This window comes from Pseudopodoces humilis, chromosome 15 (genome assembly GCF_049639895.1).
Source record: "Pseudopodoces humilis isolate 2021_Gansu_Grassland_sample_001 chromosome 15, ASM4963989v1, whole genome shotgun sequence".
Classification (NCBI taxonomy): Eukaryota; Metazoa; Chordata; class Aves; order Passeriformes; family Paridae; genus Pseudopodoces; species Pseudopodoces humilis.
Window position 1 is genome coordinate 12,693,137 of NC_142214.1, and position 17,849 is coordinate 12,710,985.

The 17,849-nt window shown below is 45.0% G+C and overlaps 1 protein-coding gene across 6 annotated transcripts in view; it reads left to right on the forward strand.

The window, feature by feature from the left end:
- Positions 1-14,622, forward strand: part of LOC102104844 (serine/threonine-protein kinase PAK 3) — a 77,983-nt gene extending 63,361 nt beyond the window's left edge. For all 6 annotated transcript variants that reach the window (XM_014258769.2, XM_005530029.3, XM_014258768.2 and 3 more), the window contains 5 exons: positions 780-897; positions 1,257-1,356; positions 1,785-1,981; positions 4,316-4,453; positions 5,976-14,622. In XM_014258769.2, the coding sequence (XP_014114244.1) occupies positions 780-897; positions 1,257-1,356; positions 1,785-1,981; positions 4,316-4,453; positions 5,976-6,065 (643 nt within the window). In that variant the 3' untranslated portion in view covers positions 6,066-14,622. The remainder of the gene's footprint in view (positions 1-779; positions 898-1,256; positions 1,357-1,784; positions 1,982-4,315; positions 4,454-5,975) is intronic.
- The last annotated feature ends 3,227 nt before the right edge of the window (positions 14,623-17,849 follow it).

A 17,849-nucleotide genomic window follows, 5' to 3' on the forward strand; every position in this document is an offset into this window, starting at 1 on the left:
TGTTTCTCTATTCTTCTCCAGTGGATGGGAGGAGATTGCATTGGCTCTGCATTAGTCTTTTCTGGCATACATAGTTTGAAGTCTGTTTTCAAAAACCAGGATCAGCCATATCTTCCTAAAATAAGTCTGTCAGCTCCATGTTCCAAGCTGTGTTGTTGTTTTGGGGGTTTGTTTTTTTTAAAGTTGATTAGATTTTCTGTGTCTTGTGCAAAGTGCTGACAAACCGTCCTAGAAATTCTTTCCTTTGGGCTGTTTCCACTATTTTCCATTGCTGAAGATGCCAGGAAGACTAAGTTCTTGTTCCCAGAAACAGCTAATTTGACAGTTTTTCAATGGTCTTTCCTGTTTCTGAATGTATATTTTGCATGATTTTCCAAACATTTGACCAACTTCTGTCCTCAGTGGTGCATACCCTCCTCCCATGGATAGCTTTGGAAGTTATGTTGCCTCGTTCCTGGGGTTAATGGTGGAATTCATGAGTTAAGATGATGAACCAGCTGGTGGAATGTGTCCTGGCTCCAGATTTATCTTTGCTTGGTTATCTTACTAAAGTGCATTCTTCACTTGCTTGTCACCTAAGATAAGTCCTTTTCATGGATATGTCTTTCTCATGTATACTGTGCAGATTCCGAGAACTATATAGCCTAAAAGGAATGTCCTTTTCATTTTATTCTGTCTTCATTTAAAATGACCTGGATACAAGAATCAGTTTTAGGTTATAGTTATTCATTAGTTTAGGTATGCACATTCATCTCCACAGCATTGTTTTCTCCTTTCAGCTACCTTGTTGGTGATGAACTGTGGGTGGTGATGGAATACTTGGCTGGAGGCTCTTTAACCGATGTTGTCACCGAGACATGTATGGATGAAGGACAGATAGCTGCTGTCTGTCGGGAGGTGAGGGATCCCACTTGTGCTTCTGTTTGCACAGACAAGGTGATGCTTCTGTTTCTGTGGTATTGTCATTACATGGACGAGAAAGCAGATCCACTGCAGCAGCAGTCATTCTGTCTGTGTTTGCAGGGTACAGTCTGTAGCAATAATTGATGTTTACCTTTCAAAAGTTGGTATGTGCCTTCACCTAGAAAGACATGACTTTAACAGTGTTGGAGCACCAAGCTCTTTTCTTGTCTGCAACATGTTCTGCCATTCCTCACCATGCCCCTAGAAGGGAAATCTCGTAGAGCCATTCCTTTCTTGTGTCATAAAATCATGTCATGAATTTTTACCCTTACATTTCTTTTTTCTCTTATCAGTGCCTACAAGCCCTGGATTTCCTTCATTCCAACCAAGTGATCCACAGAGACATCAAAAGTGACAATATTCTTCTTGGGATGGATGGATCTGTCAAATTGAGTACGTATTCTTAGTCAAGTGCAGCATTCCTGGATGTGGGGTGTGGGATTGCTTTTGAGTGATGGTCAGTTCTCCAAAAGCGGTGCTGGTGGGAGTGCCTGGACCCCTGCTGTGAGGGCACAGCTGTGTGCAGAGAGGTCTAGAGAGAAACAAGGTGTCAAGAGTAGCTTTGCTTTGTGTATGACCCTTCCAGAGTGGAGGGAGTTACAGTCTAAAGTTTCAAGTGATTAAGTAAAAGCGAGTGGATGAAACTTGAGGGTTTCTTTAAGTGGCCAATTCTGTATTACCTTGGCTGCAGCCCTGAGGAAACACAGCATGGCTGCTTTTCCTGCTAGATTCCACAGTGAATTCTCAGGCTTAAAATGGGGGTTCTTTTGCTTGATTTTGTTATTCAAGCTGGCTTTAACAGTATTTGTTTTTCTCCTCAGCTGATTTTGGCTTCTGTGCTCAGATCACCCCTGAGCAGAGTAAACGGAGCACAATGGTGGGGACTCCTTACTGGATGGCACCAGAAGTTGTAACAAGAAAAGCATATGGCCCTAAAGTGGACATCTGGTCACTTGGGATCATGGCAATAGAAATGGTGGAAGGAGAGCCTCCTTACCTTAATGAAAATCCTCTCAGGGTAGGGTGAAATATCAGATACTGCTGTCTTTCTAATCTGTGCCATATCTAGTCCTTCATGAGATAAAATCCCATTCACATCAGCTTGAACTAGTTCTACAAAGGCCCGCTTCTAAAACTGTTCCTACAGCACATCAGCATCTGCTGTAGCTTTGATTGAATCACTATGAAAACCTCAGAGGCGGTGGCATGTACCTGTGCAGAAACTTTCCACTTTGGCCTTCAGCAGTGTTTGAAATTTCTCATGCCATTTTTGAACTCTCTTTGAGCTATATCTCTGAATGACAAAACTTTCAAGTGCTATGCTTCTCCAGCTGGGGAATTTTTATGATAAGCATTGGAGCTGCTGTACCTGCAGGCACAAAACTCTCTTCAGTCTCAGGCCAGTGCTGATTGATTACCTGAACCTTCCAGGAAGGATCACTGCTTCAAGTAATGCCATAATTATTTATTAGCAAACACTATTCTAAAAGTGTCTTTTTGCACAGATAATCTTAGTAAACTAGTGTACTTTGAAGTTTTCAGTTTTATCCTAATGTCTTAAAATTAAATGGCCAGGTCTTACACCAAATGAGTGTGTAGTAGTGGAGGAATGTATACCAGGATAAAACCTCATGACTGACAACTAAAACAAAATGCTGCACATTTAATTCCTGCAGAAGTTTATAAGATAATTAATTTTTACCTATATGTATACATACATACTGTTTGTTAAGGCTAGAATTAAAATAGAATATGATCTTTAGCTTTGTCCATGCTGTAAGGTTGTGCTTTCTCTGGTTTGTGGCACCCAGACTGTGTATTGCAGACTGACAGAAGAAATTACAGAAGGGTCAGGATGTACCTCCCAGCTGCTTAAGAAAAGAATACATCAATTATACAAATCCTACTCTTTCAATTATATAAGTTTTTCACTCTTCTTGAAATAGGTTCCTAAGTTTTCTTGGAAGACTTCCTTTGGTTTGATAGGTTCCCTGGGGTTTTTGGTTCCAGGGCACACATGTGGAGTGTTGCATACTGTGTCACCTTGTAAAGGTGGATAAGAAAGAAACAGGTTTCAATTCAGAGTGGTGCTGAATAAGCAGAGTGCACTGTAGCTGGCAGGGTGACATTAAGCCTCTGTCACTGCAACTGTGTTGTACCAGCAGCAACCTTTACACATCACGGTTTTGCTTCTGATTCCTGTGAAGCCATATTTCACTTGCAAAAAATGCAGTTGCCTTGTATGAGGCAGCAAAAGCAGGTGATAATGATTAGCATTATTGATCTGGATGCTGAAAATTTGCTTCCTTAGTCTCAAATGTTTATTAGAGCTCCTCAAGAAGCCTCATGTCAGCTGTTAGAAAGATAACTGGATTTCCTGTTTCTGACCAAATTCACAGTCAGATATTCTTGAGATTTGTGTAAGAGGTCTCAGCTGCCTCTAAACAGAAAAGCTTATAAAGCAAGACTGTTTTTTACAGCAAAAAAATTTTAGCTGATACCGCACACTAGTTGTTGGACTTCTTGTAATATATACTGAATATATTTCTTTCATAGCCCAAGCCACTTTCTCCATGTCACCAAGCCTTCAGCATTCCAGCTGCCAAAACCTTTCCTGACTTGCAGTTTCTGGGAGGGGGATATCATTAATGCATTTATTTAAGTATTAAAATTAGTGGAGGGCTACCATAGGGATGGAATTACTCCTTTTTCTGATGAGACGATTAAAAGTTTTACCACATAGGTGAAGCTGATTTGGAATTTATAGACTGCTGAAAGATAGTTGAAGGTGAGTCCTCTCTGCCCAGTTATGTCTTTTCATCATAATATATTTGTGCATGCAACTTGACATGTCTGTTGAACTTGAGACTCCAGATGTTTGTTTTTTATCCATGGAATAAGCTGATGGTTTGTTTTTTTTTTTAATCCAGTAACCATTTTTATCAAGAACAGAGCAAAAAATCGATGAATTTTGTTTTATGGAAGCCATATTTTAGGGACCAGTGAGCACTGCAGAGATGCATTTGATGTAATAATCCTTGGAAATAATATATTTAGACCACACTGACTCTTTAAAATGGCCTGTAAAGCTGTGTCAGTACTTGGAGAAGTAAAATGCGCTGATGTAGTTCTGACTAAGTCAGCCAATGAAATCAACTGTCAAAGCGAGATCATTTTGATATTGGAATAGCTGTGATTTTTGGGTTTGTGGGTTTTTTTGTGGTGTTGTTGTTGTTATATCCAACCCTCTGCCAGGGAAGAAACTGTCAGTGGAGATTGGAGCTTAAAAATTGGGTCTCTGTGAGTATTTCTGGGTATGAATGAAACAGTCTTCTTTTTTCTTTGTCTCCAGGCACTGTATCTGATAGCTACAAACGGGACACCAGAGCTGCAGAATCCAGAGCGACTCTCAGCTGTGTTCCGAGACTTTCTTAACTGTTGCCTGGAGATGGATGTGGACAGGCGAGGGTCTGCCAAGGAACTTCTGCAGGTAAGATATCAAGCAACTGCAGGTGAAATAGATACGCAAGGGATCAATCCTCTTGTCAGATAAAGGCATCAGGTGGCCTCCCCACATATTAATCTCGTCTTGGTGCTTTTAAACAAAAACTAAGTAAAATCCTATAATGGTTCGGGTTGGAAGAGACCTTTAAAGGTCATCTAGTCTGACTGAGATGGGATCTCTTTAACTAGGTCATGTCACTCAGAGCCCCATCTGACCTTGAATATTTCCAGGGATGTATTTCCACCTACATCATCCCTGAGCAATCTGTACCAGTGTTTCACCACTCTCCTCGTAAACAATTTCTTAATTAGATCAGATCTAAATTGATCATCTTTGGGTTGAAAACCAGTCCTTCTTGATCTGTTGGAAAAGGCCCTGCTAAAAAATGTGTCTCCAACTTTATTACAACCCTCCTTGAAATATTGAAGAGTTGCAAGGTGAGGTCTCCTCAGGGCCTGCCCTTCTCCAGGCTGAACAAGCCCAGCTTTCTCAGCCTTTCCTGAGAGGAGAGATGCTCCATCTCCTGGTCATTTCTGTGGCCCTGTTTTGTACTTTTGGGAGTAAATTCAGTTTTAACTCTTCACGAAAGAACTGAAGTAGAACGATACCAGGTATAGAGGCCTGAAATAGTGTTGATGGGGGAGGAGTAAAAGCAGTCCCAGACAAGATGTCAGAGATTTGGCTGTGGGAAGGAGGAGGCTGTGGGCCTCAGAGGGGCCCCAGCTTGTCCTTCCTGCTCTGCTCCTCTCTTAGAGGTTTCTGCTACTAAGCCCCATTTTTAGAGGTTTCTGCCACCCAAACAGGGACAGTTGAACAGGACTTATCCCAACCCTGTTTGCTTCCTGGCACAGTCAAGCTGCTTGAGGTTTGCTGCCAGGTGTTATGGGAGAGGGAGCTGCAGAATGTGCCACTTGACTGTCCCTGCTGGGAAGGAAGGTACCAGCCAGCACAGGAGGGCCAGGGGATAGAAAGGTAGACACTGTTCTCCCTGCAAGCCAGAGCTGAGTCCATCAGCACTCTGCCACTTGTCTCCCTGCTCTTGACTTGCTGCTGAAAACCTGTACCTCAGTACAGATCTCAAGAAAACACAGAAACCTAAATCCTACTGGGTTGAACATTTCTTAGAGGTATTTGAGTTTCTTAAGGAATGACTTACATGCATATTTTTTGAGAATTAACACGGTTTGTGTCTTTAGAAAGGAGGAACCTAAGTGAGTCTTTTGAGTTTCCTGTAAGGAACAAAGCTCTGGGGCAGCAAGCAGCATTTTCAGAGCACTGGCAGGGCAAAAATCCCAGCAAGGTGAAGACACTGGGAAAAATGGATTGATAGGCATATAGGCCATGTTTGCCTGTGATAGCAATGTCCTGGACTTCCTGGTGGAAGTGCAGATGGCCCCCTCAGTCCTATTTCTGAGTATTTCTGGTAACGAGTGGAATCCTGGTTGAGCCTGTGAGGAACCGAGTTTGGAAAGTAATGGCACTTTTCTTGGTTTTTTTGTTTGGGCAGCATCCATTTTTAAAATTAGCCAAGCCGCTCTCAAGCCTGACTCCTCTGATCATTGCAGCGAAGGAAGCAATTAAAAACAGCAGCCGCTAGCACTGCAGGTCGGCTTTCTGCCCTGCCAGCTCGGAGCAGGACTGAGAACACAAACTCTGTAAAAACTCAACTCTCATGCTGCAGGACAGATGGATGGATGAACAAACCAACAGTCACAGTCATGGTGGTAGGATCACCCCAGTTCCTCGAGGAGTAAAAAATTATCATTTGTCTTCTTCCTGCTTTCCAGCTCCTTAATTTATTTTTAAGATGAATCGGGGCTAAGGACAGAGAGGTAATGACAGAAAATGCTTTGCTGCCTCAGTCATTTCCAAGGTAAAGCAAATTCAGCTGGAAGATTGCCTTCCTTCTCACCCTGTGAATAATCTGTACATTCACTTTTAAATTGTCAGTTCTTTCTTAATGATGGAAAGTTGTGTTTATGGGGTTTCTGGTATGGCTTGGAATTGGAGAAGGGCAATTCTTCATTCATCAGCTCCAGACTGCCTTTTGAATATGGCCCATTTGCCAGTTTTTGCCCAGCTGTGGTACTTCTACATGAGGAAGAAAGTGCAATTGCATTTCCAACCAAAAAGGAATGAAGAGTGGGACAGACAAAACATCCCACGGAGATACAGGTGTTCAGCTGGGACTGTGTAATGATTCGGTCCTTGCCAATTGGATTTGTACCCCTAACTGCAATCTCTTTGCCCAGGTGAGAGTCTTATTCAGCTGAAACAGCAGAAAAATCAGTCAGTGTGCTCAGAACAGGTTTGTCTGATGCAAAGCTGTCAGAGCAATTTGAGGGGAGAGTGGGCCCAGCTGTGCCCAGGCCTGAGCCCCCAGCAGAGCCCTGGCAGAGCCCAAAGCAGCCTGAGCATTGGCAGAGCCAGACTGGAAGGAGGCACTGGTAGCGACAAGTGGCAGCAGCCTGGCTGTGGGTACCTCTTCCTGGGACAGGACTAATCCTCCCGTCTCTGAGCCAAACTGGGTGGGGACTGTTCTCCAGGGAAATTGTGTCCAAGCTGAGAAATGCACAGCCTGGTGGGATTTGCCATCCTGAATCTCTGCAGGAGTAGAGAAGAGCTAACAGAGCAGAGCGGTGGTGTCACTTCTGAGAGTGCCTGTTCTTCTCCCATCTGTCTTGTAGCTCCTGGAAAAAGTTCATAGTGTCTGTGGAATTCTTGGCAGAGGGGGAGGGGACCAGGCTGCTCTGCAGGCTCCTGCACAGGTGAGCATCCTTTAGGCACAGGAGTTCTGCCCTGGGAACCAAAGCTGATGTGAGGAACAACCTGCAGTTCCGATCTGCAGAAGCCAATGCAGCAGCCAGCTCTGGAAGAAAGCACCTTAAAACCTGGAGTTGTGCACTGAGCAAGAACAAAAGTGTGAAATGCAGGTGGATTGCAGAATTAGTTGGAGGCACCAGGCCAGCCTGCTTTCTGCTGTCTTACATATGGCAAGCACTGCGCAATGAAGCTCTTGAGTTGCTGCAAAAGATTTGCCTGATGTTGGGGATGTTTCTGAGGATTGTGCTTGACAAGTCAGCAGATTTGGAATGGAGCAGAATACTTTCAGTATGCAATTTGTGTTTTATTTATTTATTTCTGAAAGACAGTGTGGCTTCACTCAGTAAAAGCATTTTATTGGCATACTTGTTGCTGTATTTTAGAGTACAACTAATGCAAGACCTTCAAAACTGATGCAGCTGAAGCAACATGCACCCACTGAGCAAAAGATCCCCACAAGTAAAACAGCTTTCTGCTATAGATCTTCATGTTGGCCTGGTCCTGCAAAGGGTTAAATAGCCTTTAAGCCACTCACTGCCTTCATGTCTGGCCAGCAGTAATGAAGGATGCTTGGGGCTGTTCTTGAATCAGGCCAGGAGCATCCTGTTTAGTTGCAGTCTTTGTGTGGCAAATGTCCTTACTTCTGCTACCTTCGCTCACACTGGCCATCACAGTGTCCTTGGCAAAGGCAACAGGGAGAGGCAACCCTCCTTGAGTTACCACAGCTAAGTAGAAATTAACTTCTCATCATTTCCTGGGGAGCACAACATCTGATTTTTCAGATGGCCAAATAATACGTCAAGGCGAGCAGCTCCGGTTTCCTGAACTGGGGGAACATCAGGAGGAGCTGAGGGAGCTGCCAGGAGCCCACAGCTGGAGTGACAGTGATTGACAGGTCCTGCACCAATGGCTCCCAAGCTTTGCACCTATAAAAGAAGCCCCTGGGGAGTGGAAGCGGCCAGGACAGGCAAATAGGCCAAATAGCAGATGGTGTAGAAAGGTGTGCAGGAAGGTGCCAGCTTGACCAGAGAGCAATGGTGTCCACCCAACAGAAAGCCATGGCTTCTCTAAGCTCTGCACCCACCACAACCCATGCAGTGGCCCAGATAGAGCTATGGTGGGATCATGCTGCTAGCCAGGCAGTTTGTGCAGCTGCAGACTGTGCCCTGCTCTTAGGCCAGTCCTGGAGGCAGCAGCATGAGTACAGCTGTGGGACATGTGCCCAGGGAGAGGAGCTCCTCCGCTTTGGGCCTGAGCTGCAGCAGGAGGTGAATAGGGGCAGGAGTGTCCAAATTCACTGAGCCCCTTTCCATCATTTACCAGTAGTCCTAGCTAAGGGGGAGATCCCAGATTATTGGACTACAGCAAATATGACATCGATCTACACAAAGACCTGGAAGGATGATCTTGAGAACTACAGGTCTGTCACCCTGACCTCAGTGATGGGAAAAGTCATGGAGCGGATCATCTGGAGTGCCATCACATGGCACATACAGAGCAACCACGGGATCAGGCCCAGCTAGTGTGGGTTTGTGATAGGCAGGTGCTGCCTGACCAGCCTTATCTCCTTTTAAAACAGCATAACCTGCCTAGGGCATGGTGGGAAAGGCTATGGATGTGTCTACTTGGAATTTAGTAAAGCCTGTGTCAGTGTTTCCCACAGCTTTCTCCTGGAGAAATTGGCTGCTCATGGCTTGGATGGGTACACTGTTCTCTGGGTAAAAAAACTGGATGGATGACTGGGCCCAGAGAGTCATGGGGAATGGAGTCACAGCCAGCTGGGGCTGTCAGTTGTGGTGCACCAGGGCTGGGTACTGGAGCCAGTTGTGTTCAATATCTGTATCAGTGATCTAGACGAGGGGATCGAGGGTATTCTTAGGTAACACCAGGCTAGGGTGGAGTATTGATCTGCTGGAGGACAGGAAGGCTCTGCAGAGGGATCTGGACAGGCTGGATTGCTGCTCCAAGGCCAGTTGGATGAGGTTCAACAAGGTAAAGTGTCAGGTCCTGCACTTGGGTCACAGCAACCCCCTGTAGCTCCAGGCTTGGAAAAGAGCGGCTGGAAAATGCCTGGTGGGAAAAGACCTGGGAGTGCTGGTTGAGAGCAGCTGAACATGAGCCAGCAGTATACAACTGCCTGAAAGAGATTAGAGCAATGGAGGAATCAGTCTCTTCTCCCAAATAACAAGCTTTGGGACAAGAGGAAATAGCTGCAAGTTGCACCAAGGAAAGTTTAGATTGGATATAGGAAGAATCACCAAAAGGATGGTCAAGCATTGGAACAGGCTGTGCAGGGCAGTGCTGGAGTCACCATCTCTGAAGGTATTTAAAAGATTTGTAGATGAGGCACTTGGGGACCGGTTTAGTGCTGGATTTGGCAGTGCTGGGTTGATGGTTGGACTTGATGAGCTCAGAAGTTTTTTTCAACCTGAACAATTCTGTTCTGTTTAGAAGACTTTGTGAGGTCCCATTTTTGTCTGTCAGCTCAAGATCTGTGTCTGTAGGAGAAGCTTCCTTGCAAAAGAGTAATTTGGGCTGCCCTCAATGTGTAAAACATTCAAGATGACACATGTTTGTATTCCTGTAAGAAGTGAAGAAGTGAGTGACGGTTTCTGTTCCCAGTATATCTTTTATTTTTTCATATCCACAAAAGAACAGACAGTCATCCTTTTAAAGGAAAGCACTTTGTAATGGCAAGTGTTCGCTGGACATACAGTCTAAATACTTCTGTCAACAAACTAGTCTATTTGATTGGGTAAGGGGGGGAATTCCCTATTTATTTCCTTTACCTATAAGTATTTCAGCATATGTACTTAAAAAAAAACTCCACCACCACAACTTTCCAGAAGACAGCAGGTATGAAAAATAAGGAAATCAAATGGTAGCTTTTTCCTCTGATCAGTGTATGCCTCAGGATACAGAATATTGTTGCCACTGCCTTGTTAAAGACAGACACTCTCCTAAGAGGCCTTACTTTTTATTTTATTAAATATTATATTCCTTTTTCTTTCCATCAGCAAATCTTTGGGTTTGAGATTTTTCTTTTAAAACAAATTCCTGGGAAGCAGACAAGATTCAGTAGACATAATCTCTGCCAGTGGCTGATTTCAGCATGGACTAGATTTGCCTAGTGGAGACTGTATGACATGCAGGGAACATACCTCCAGTATCCCTGTGGCTCTGTGCCTGGGACAGTCTCTGGTGCTGATTCACACTCCCTAATACTGAAAGATGGGAGCTGTGTTTGTATCCGCCCAGCCTGTATATTAAATGTAGAAAAGACACAGGTACTTTTAAAAAACCCAACATAAACCCACAAAAACCCAGTCCTGAGGGAGTCAAGTCTTGTACATTATTTTCAGGCTCACAGAGTATATTAAGATTGACATTAAGCGTATTAGCATTGCCCTTGCTGAAAGGAAAGAGACAAATACTACAAAATCTCTGGAGCAACCTCGAGTTTTCTGACTGCTATCCTCAGATCAAGCAATTAGTTATACATATTTTTGAAGTATTAGAAATAGTCTGTTTCTATTGCAAAATGAAAACTAAATGTTTCAGACACTTTTATTCCAAGGTTTTAAAGGATTGGTTAATTGTCTTAATTTTTAAATTAAACAGTGAAATACCCTGTCCAGGAACTTGACTATGATTCCCATCCCTGCAATGAAGACGTGAAAATGAGCCAGTAGCTCACTGTGGTTTAAATGTGTTTTGGGACAGAAGCATGGTTGCAGTAAAGTCAGGGAAGTTTGAGAAGTACGGAAAAGTTTATTTATTTAAGAAAAAAAAAATAAACATACCTATGTGAAATTCCATACAGCTCCTGCATGCACTCCTGGGAACCTGCATGGGATGGATCTTACAGTGCTCTCAGGGTTGGATCCCAAACTTGGGCTGGGGTTACATTCTCACTTCTTGTGTCCTGTGCTTTTGTAAATATATGTGTATTTATTCTTCATCTTTGGTTAGTGGTTGGCCACTCCACTACACACAGAAGAACTCAAGGGTTTGTGCTGAGTTTCTTTGAGGCTAGTGGCTGCACTTTGAGTCAGTCCTTCCTGTGTCCTGCCACCAAAAATTAAGCACATTTCAGTCACCATGAGAAGGGAAGTACCTGTCTCCTGTCCTTTAGTTGTAGGAAATGTCACCATACTCTATTGTCCATACAGCAGTTATTTCCAGTATATAATCCTTGGTGTGGCTACTGACTATTCCTCACACTGAGCATGTAAATATTTGTATTTCTCAGTCCAGTCCTGAGCAAATCAAGTGAACAAAGAGCCAGAGAGAGCCCTGTGACATCTGCCATTAAAGGCAGGAGCCAGTGTTTCTTTGCTTGACACCCAGGACATGCATTCTAGTGCCAGCTTTGCCTTGCTAAGTGCTACCAAGTCAGTGCTCCATACACCTTCCTGGTGTTCCTGTTCCCTCTTGGATCATTCATTCATGTCCAGATAGGCAGCAACTTAATGATGGCTTGATGAAGACCTATAAATGTAAGTGTTCATTTCCTTTTTTTCTCCCCCTCTCCTCTCCCCATACCAGGTAAGTATTTCCAATTTTGTCCCAAATTTTCAGGAAGCAGACAAAGGACAACCTATCTTTCAAGAGAAACCATCCAAGCTTTTTTTGAGTGTGATTTGCACTTCAGGGATCTTTAAAACTTCTCTTTGCTCACGTCTGTCCTTGAACTGGCAGGGTAATTTTATTTTTCTCACTGAAACTTGCAGAATGTCACTCATCCGTCTCTTTGGATGCAGTTTAGAGCTGGTTGCCATAATCCTAGGTGTGCATTGTGCCTGCAAACCATCACTGGCTAGAGCCTACCAACAGTTGCATGTACCTTTGGTTACAAGAGTTATCTCAAAAGAAAAAAAGGTCTTATAGTAAAGAGGAGGGATGTCCATATGCTCTATATGGGTGCCCTTTGGGCTGCCATGTGGGCACAAGCCTGCAAACCTTGTTCTTGCTGCTTAGCAATTCCATTAGGCAAGCACTTGAGTTCTGCGAGAATCTGACCTTGACTGAGGAAGCTGGGAGCGATATCATTAGTTAAAGTTGATAATACTGGAAACTGCTAATTTATTTAATAGCCTGTGATCACAGTGGCTTTGCCCTGCACAGTTTTCAAGCAGATCAGACATCAACTTCAGCACCTGTGTGTAAGGTACCTTCTGCTCTGTTTGGTGGCACAAAGTTCGCAGCTGCTGGAGGCTTGTGAGCAATGCTTGCCTTGCCCAACTTAGGTATGGAGCCAAAAGGAGCATGGTTAGGCACCGTGGCCTGAGTTGGCAGCCATGAATGCAGGTCAGAAGAGCCGTCAGACACGTGTGCACACCTTTGAATTACAACTCCTTGGTGTTACATGTTTGTGGATGCCAGCCACTAAAACAGCTCCTGACCATGGCATCCAGAGGTCTTTTCCAACATAAAGTATTCTACAGTTCTGTAACTCTATCTGCTGGATTCAGCTAGGTCCATGTTAGCTACTTTAGTTTCATCCAGTTTTCTCTTGGTCAGCTCTTGTGGCCTAAGGCTTTGGCTGCTTTAGCTCCTAGTGCTGAGCTGCTCATGCCAAATGATACAACTCAGAGAGAATATATTTCATCCAATTTCTTCTAGAACACTGAGAGGGTGAGTGTGTGAAAACACAAGTATTGTTTATATGTAACCTCCTTTCTGCCCTTCATGCCTCTCAGGTGTTTGAAACATGAAAGAGCTTTTCTAAAGAGTGAAATGAAGCAATGTGTTACTTCTCCCAGGTCTTGCCCATTCCAGTCTCTGCACTTGACTAGTTTTGTCCGTCTTTCTTTGTTTGTGCCCTTTGCTCCCCATGTGCTCAGTGGCTCCTACCCAAGACTGTGTAACTGGCCCAAATAAAGTGGTTGAGACCCTCATTTCTCTGTCCTTTGAGCTGCCTGGTCACAGCAGACTTTTTATACAGAAACTCGATATGGGGAGGGAATCTCCACCTCCATTCCTTGCAAAATCTCCAGGAGCCCAGGGCCTGCCATCTGAAGTCAGATGCATTGAGGGCTCCCAGATGCCTCAGACTGGTGTGACACCACTGCAAATGGGAGGGAATAATGGCAGGAAGTTGTTTTGAAAGGTCTGTTTGCTGTGTCACACTGTGTGGGTCCAGCACTGCCCCAGGCTTAGGGATCAAATTCAAGCACTATTGCTGCTCCTTCTGGAGTCAGTGAGAATTTGGTTGTTGCTTTCAATGACAGCTGAACTGGTCACTGAAACAGCAGGTGCTGACAGTGCCCCAAGTCCCAGGGCTGGATGGTTCCCTTGGCTGCCTGAGTGGGAGGGAGCTGCCACTTTTTCTCACTCTGCCTCACAAAAAACTGTGCTGGTCACAAGTGGGTCAGCACAGCAAACAGGCAGCCTGTCAGTCTATTCCATCCTTGGCTCTTGAGATTTTTCACCTTTAAGCTTAGCTGTACAAAGGCAACTGATTTTGGTCCATCTGTGTATCCCCATGTTAATGCTGATAAATCCATCTGTAGCACAGCAAGGGGATTTGCCTTAGCCCTTCAGTGCGAGGAGCTGCCTGGTTCTGCCTTTAGCAGGTCTGCCAGTGGGAAGGGAGCTGCTCCACAGGGGAATAAGGAGCAAAGGACCATAGCACCTCCTTCTTGGGCAGAGCCCAAATTCTGTGGGGGAATGTTAACAGAGTTATTCTCATGCGCTGGTGCATCAGCATTGCAGGTGCTGTGCCTGCAAACACATGATTTGAGATCTGCAAAAGAATTCTTCAACTCTTGACTAGATCAGGATATCACCAGTGCTAAACTCCGGTTTAGTTAAAAGCAACCAGTTTACACCTATGCTGGTGTGTGATAGATTTTTTCCTTCAGGGTATCCAGACAAAAGTAAACAGAGGAGGAGCCTACATTTTCATTGTTTATCAGAAATGTATCTCATTTTGCTGTACATTCCTTTTTTAGGACGTGTTTATCTGTTTAAAAAAAAAATAAAAAAAAAATAAAAAACAGAAAAAAATATTAAAGAGAAAAACAATAAACAAATGTGTAGTGAAAAATCTTCTGTAACTTTGGATTAAGAGGTAACTGATCTTTTTAAAAAGAGAACTAAGTTATTTACTTTGTAAATGTGCTGATGGCATGGATCCATCTTATTGACCTCAGCATCCTTTTTTTAAAGATTTTTGGGTTTTGTTTCAAATATTAAGTTATTTTGAATTGTGGTTGAAGCAATAGGAAATTGAAATATGGATTGTGCATGACTGTGTCTTGAGTGTAAAAATATTGCAGTTTGAAACTTGGACCTAAAGTATTGCAAATAAAAGTTGTAAATTCCAATGGATTGTGTGACAGCAGCTTTTCCTGTAGGATGTGCAGCATCAGAAAGTCTTCATCAGTGTAGTTGTGCTTTTAGCTTTGTCTTGTGCCAGTCTGTGTTGTCATGACACAGGACTTGACCTGCTACCAGCCCAGGTTGCTCTCCATCACCCCAACTCCTCAGACCTTGTGTCCACACAAGTAGACACAAAGTGTTTCTGCTGCTCCCCCTTTTTGCACAAATCCACAGAGAGCTATGACTTTTCCAAGTCTCATGTCTCCATTGTGCTATATTCCTAAAAGAACCAGCAGCCCATGCCTATGAATATGGTGAGTTACGCAGATGGTTGTCAGCTCCACTTCCTGCCTCGAAATCTTGAAACTGCTTCTAAATGCTGCTCACTTCAGGTCTTGGACACCTACTCACACAATGCTGGGAAAAAAATCCCCCAGTGAGTTATGCCAAAGTTAGAGGTCTGTAGGAAATCTCTACCCATCCCTGTCATTTTAATATATCTATATGAGAGGGTATGCATAGATGTGTCTTGTATATAAAGGAAGGAGTGTGCAAGCAATGTGACTGGCACCTTTACTCTCTGTGCTCGTTCCCTACCCATGGGTACAACAACATTATGGAAACCCTTGTACAGACAGACCCTTCTATCCCGATGGAACAGAGCATGGTGAGTGGGTGTGTTTGGTGGGCAGCAAGTCCCAGACAGTAGGCAAGATCTGGCTCCCCACCTGCCAGACCTTGCTACGGTTTAATGCTGGCTCCTCTGCAATAGGAAAGACCTTCAGCCTTGTCACTCCTAGAGGGACGTGCTAGCCTGGCCACGCAGGTTGTTTTCCCCACAAGTTGCAGGAGTTGAGAACATAACATTTGCAAACACTGACTGCAAGCCACAGCTCTGGGTGCTCACTGTTAATCTCAGCTCTGGGACCACTGCTTGCCCCAAGCTTCAGGGGATGCAGTGGGAGAGAGGCTGGGCTCTGCCCTGGAGCCGTCCTACAGTGAGAGCTGGAAACAGGGAACACTTACTTGTCACAAACAGTCAAGCCAAGGGTGGAGGGGAGCTGGTCCAGGTCCAGACTGCACTGTTGTGTGCTATGCTCTGGGACTGATGCTCCCCGCAGAGAGGACTGGACTGATGTGCCAGAGAAGACAAAGAAGCTTCAGCTTAAGCCTAACTGAGGTGGATGGGTGGGCTGGGAAGAGTGGGGAGGGTCAAGGGGTTTTACAGAGCTGGAAGGACAAGGAAAAGGGAGTGAGAACTTAGCAGTGAGGAGAACTGAGGGCTAGAGAGCAGGTCTGAATTACACTAAAATCCCACCAGACCTCTGAGACATTGCTGTTCTTCAGCCAGTGACAGGATGAGTCCCTAAACCTGGGGCTCAGTCTTCCTTGTGGTGAGGGGCATCAATGAAGGCTACAGTGTGATGGAGACTGCAATGGGCTGGGAACTCACTGGGGGGAAAAGGGAGCAATTGTGAAGTAAAAGGCAGGTGGAGGAGAGAACTATTGAGAGAAGGGCTGAGCTACAGCTTGAGCAAGCTGAAAAATGGCATTTAGGGTCATCCTAGATAGATTTCATTTCAGAAGTTATGGAACAAGTTTATTTTTTGGGAGGGATGTCATGTTACCCTTGGAGGTATACACTGCAAACTTGAGCTGTGTTGCAGAAATGCTCAAGCAAGTCTGCTGCAGGTCACACCATATCTTTTTTGGCTTATTGTTGCCCAGTGCTGAGCCACAATAGAGGCCTGGCAGAGCCCAGAGCAGCCTCAGCATCCACAGAGCCCAACTGCAAGGAGAGAAACCAGAAACTGCCCATCAGTTGTAGGCTCCTTTTCCTCTTGTCCCAGCCACCCATGGTATCCAGAGCATGCTGGCTGTGCTCAGTGGTGCCCAAACCTGCCTATCATTGCTGCCTTTGGCAAGAGGGCAGGACGTGTACCCAGCCTGCAGCCAGCCATGGCAGATCCACCTCCTCAACAGCTGCCCAGAGCTCCTGTGCTTGCTGCCATCTCCCAAAAGCTCTTATCCCACCATGCCAAGATGACCCACCTCACACCATCCACTGCTGGAAGAAAAGCTGGTCCCAAACAATGTCCTCAGCCTTCTCCAAGGGTATATCCCATCCATGCCACAGCTGGTCCCAAGCACTTTCCGATCCAGGCTGGACACCACCAAGAACACTCCCTTTAGAAAAAAAAACCAACAAATTATTGAAAATAGATTATAGACAGAAAGGAGAAACAAGAAAAAAAGGTAAAAAACCTTATCTCTGTCGGGGGCTTGAGGAAGGCCCCAACCCCTACATGCTAAGGAAAAACCCACCCATGGGTAAGGGAAACCCATGCTTTCTCCTTTCCCCCCTGCACTGCCTCCCTAAAGTAATGATGATCGCAAAGCAAACAAGGGGAGTGGAGCAGCCCAAGCCTTTCCTTGCCTGCAAAGCAAAGCAGTCCGTGCACAGGTTCTGGAGTCCCACTTCGGCTCCCACCATGGGGTTTTATTTGTGTTGGGCTGGACGCCCCAGCCCCAGCCCAGGGCATGATGAGTGGGGGGGCTGTTGGCAGGGCCAGGAGCTTACTCCCATTTTGTAACCACCCCAGCCTATCCCTCCAGGATTGGGAAAAAGCAGCTTGGCAGCCAACTGAAGAATTAGTTGCATCTGCATCTACCCCAGCAAAGGGAGGAACCTTTGGTTCCTGGCCAAGCTGTGCAATGCCCAAATCTAGGAACATCCTTGTGACTCTGGACTCATCTGCAAATTCGCTGTGGAGCCTTGAAGAAGCTTCCACAATTCACTTGTGGAGCTTTGAAGAAGCTTCCAGAATCGAAGTCAATCATCTTCAGCTTGCCAGTGGCCAGGTTGAGGAAGAAGTTGTCATCCTTGATGTTGTCATCACTGTCTCCAGCAGCAGCAGCTCACTTGGTACAGCTTCTCCAGGGGCTCCTTCTTCCCTGGGGATGAGACCAGGCTGTTAGTGTTCTGCCCAGGGCCCCAGCTGCCAGTGAAACAAAACAAGCAAAACCAGCTTGTATGATGGCCACCAGTGCTGGGCAGACCAGCTCAGCTCCAGTACAAGAGCTGCATGTTCCCATCTGGTGATTCCTCCACAGTGATACAGGCGTAACAGTCACAGTTTGGAGACAGGCAAATGACAGGACTCACCAAAGGTCATGCAGCAAACAGCCAAAATTTATTATGGACACCTGCTTTAAAGGAGAGTCCATCCTA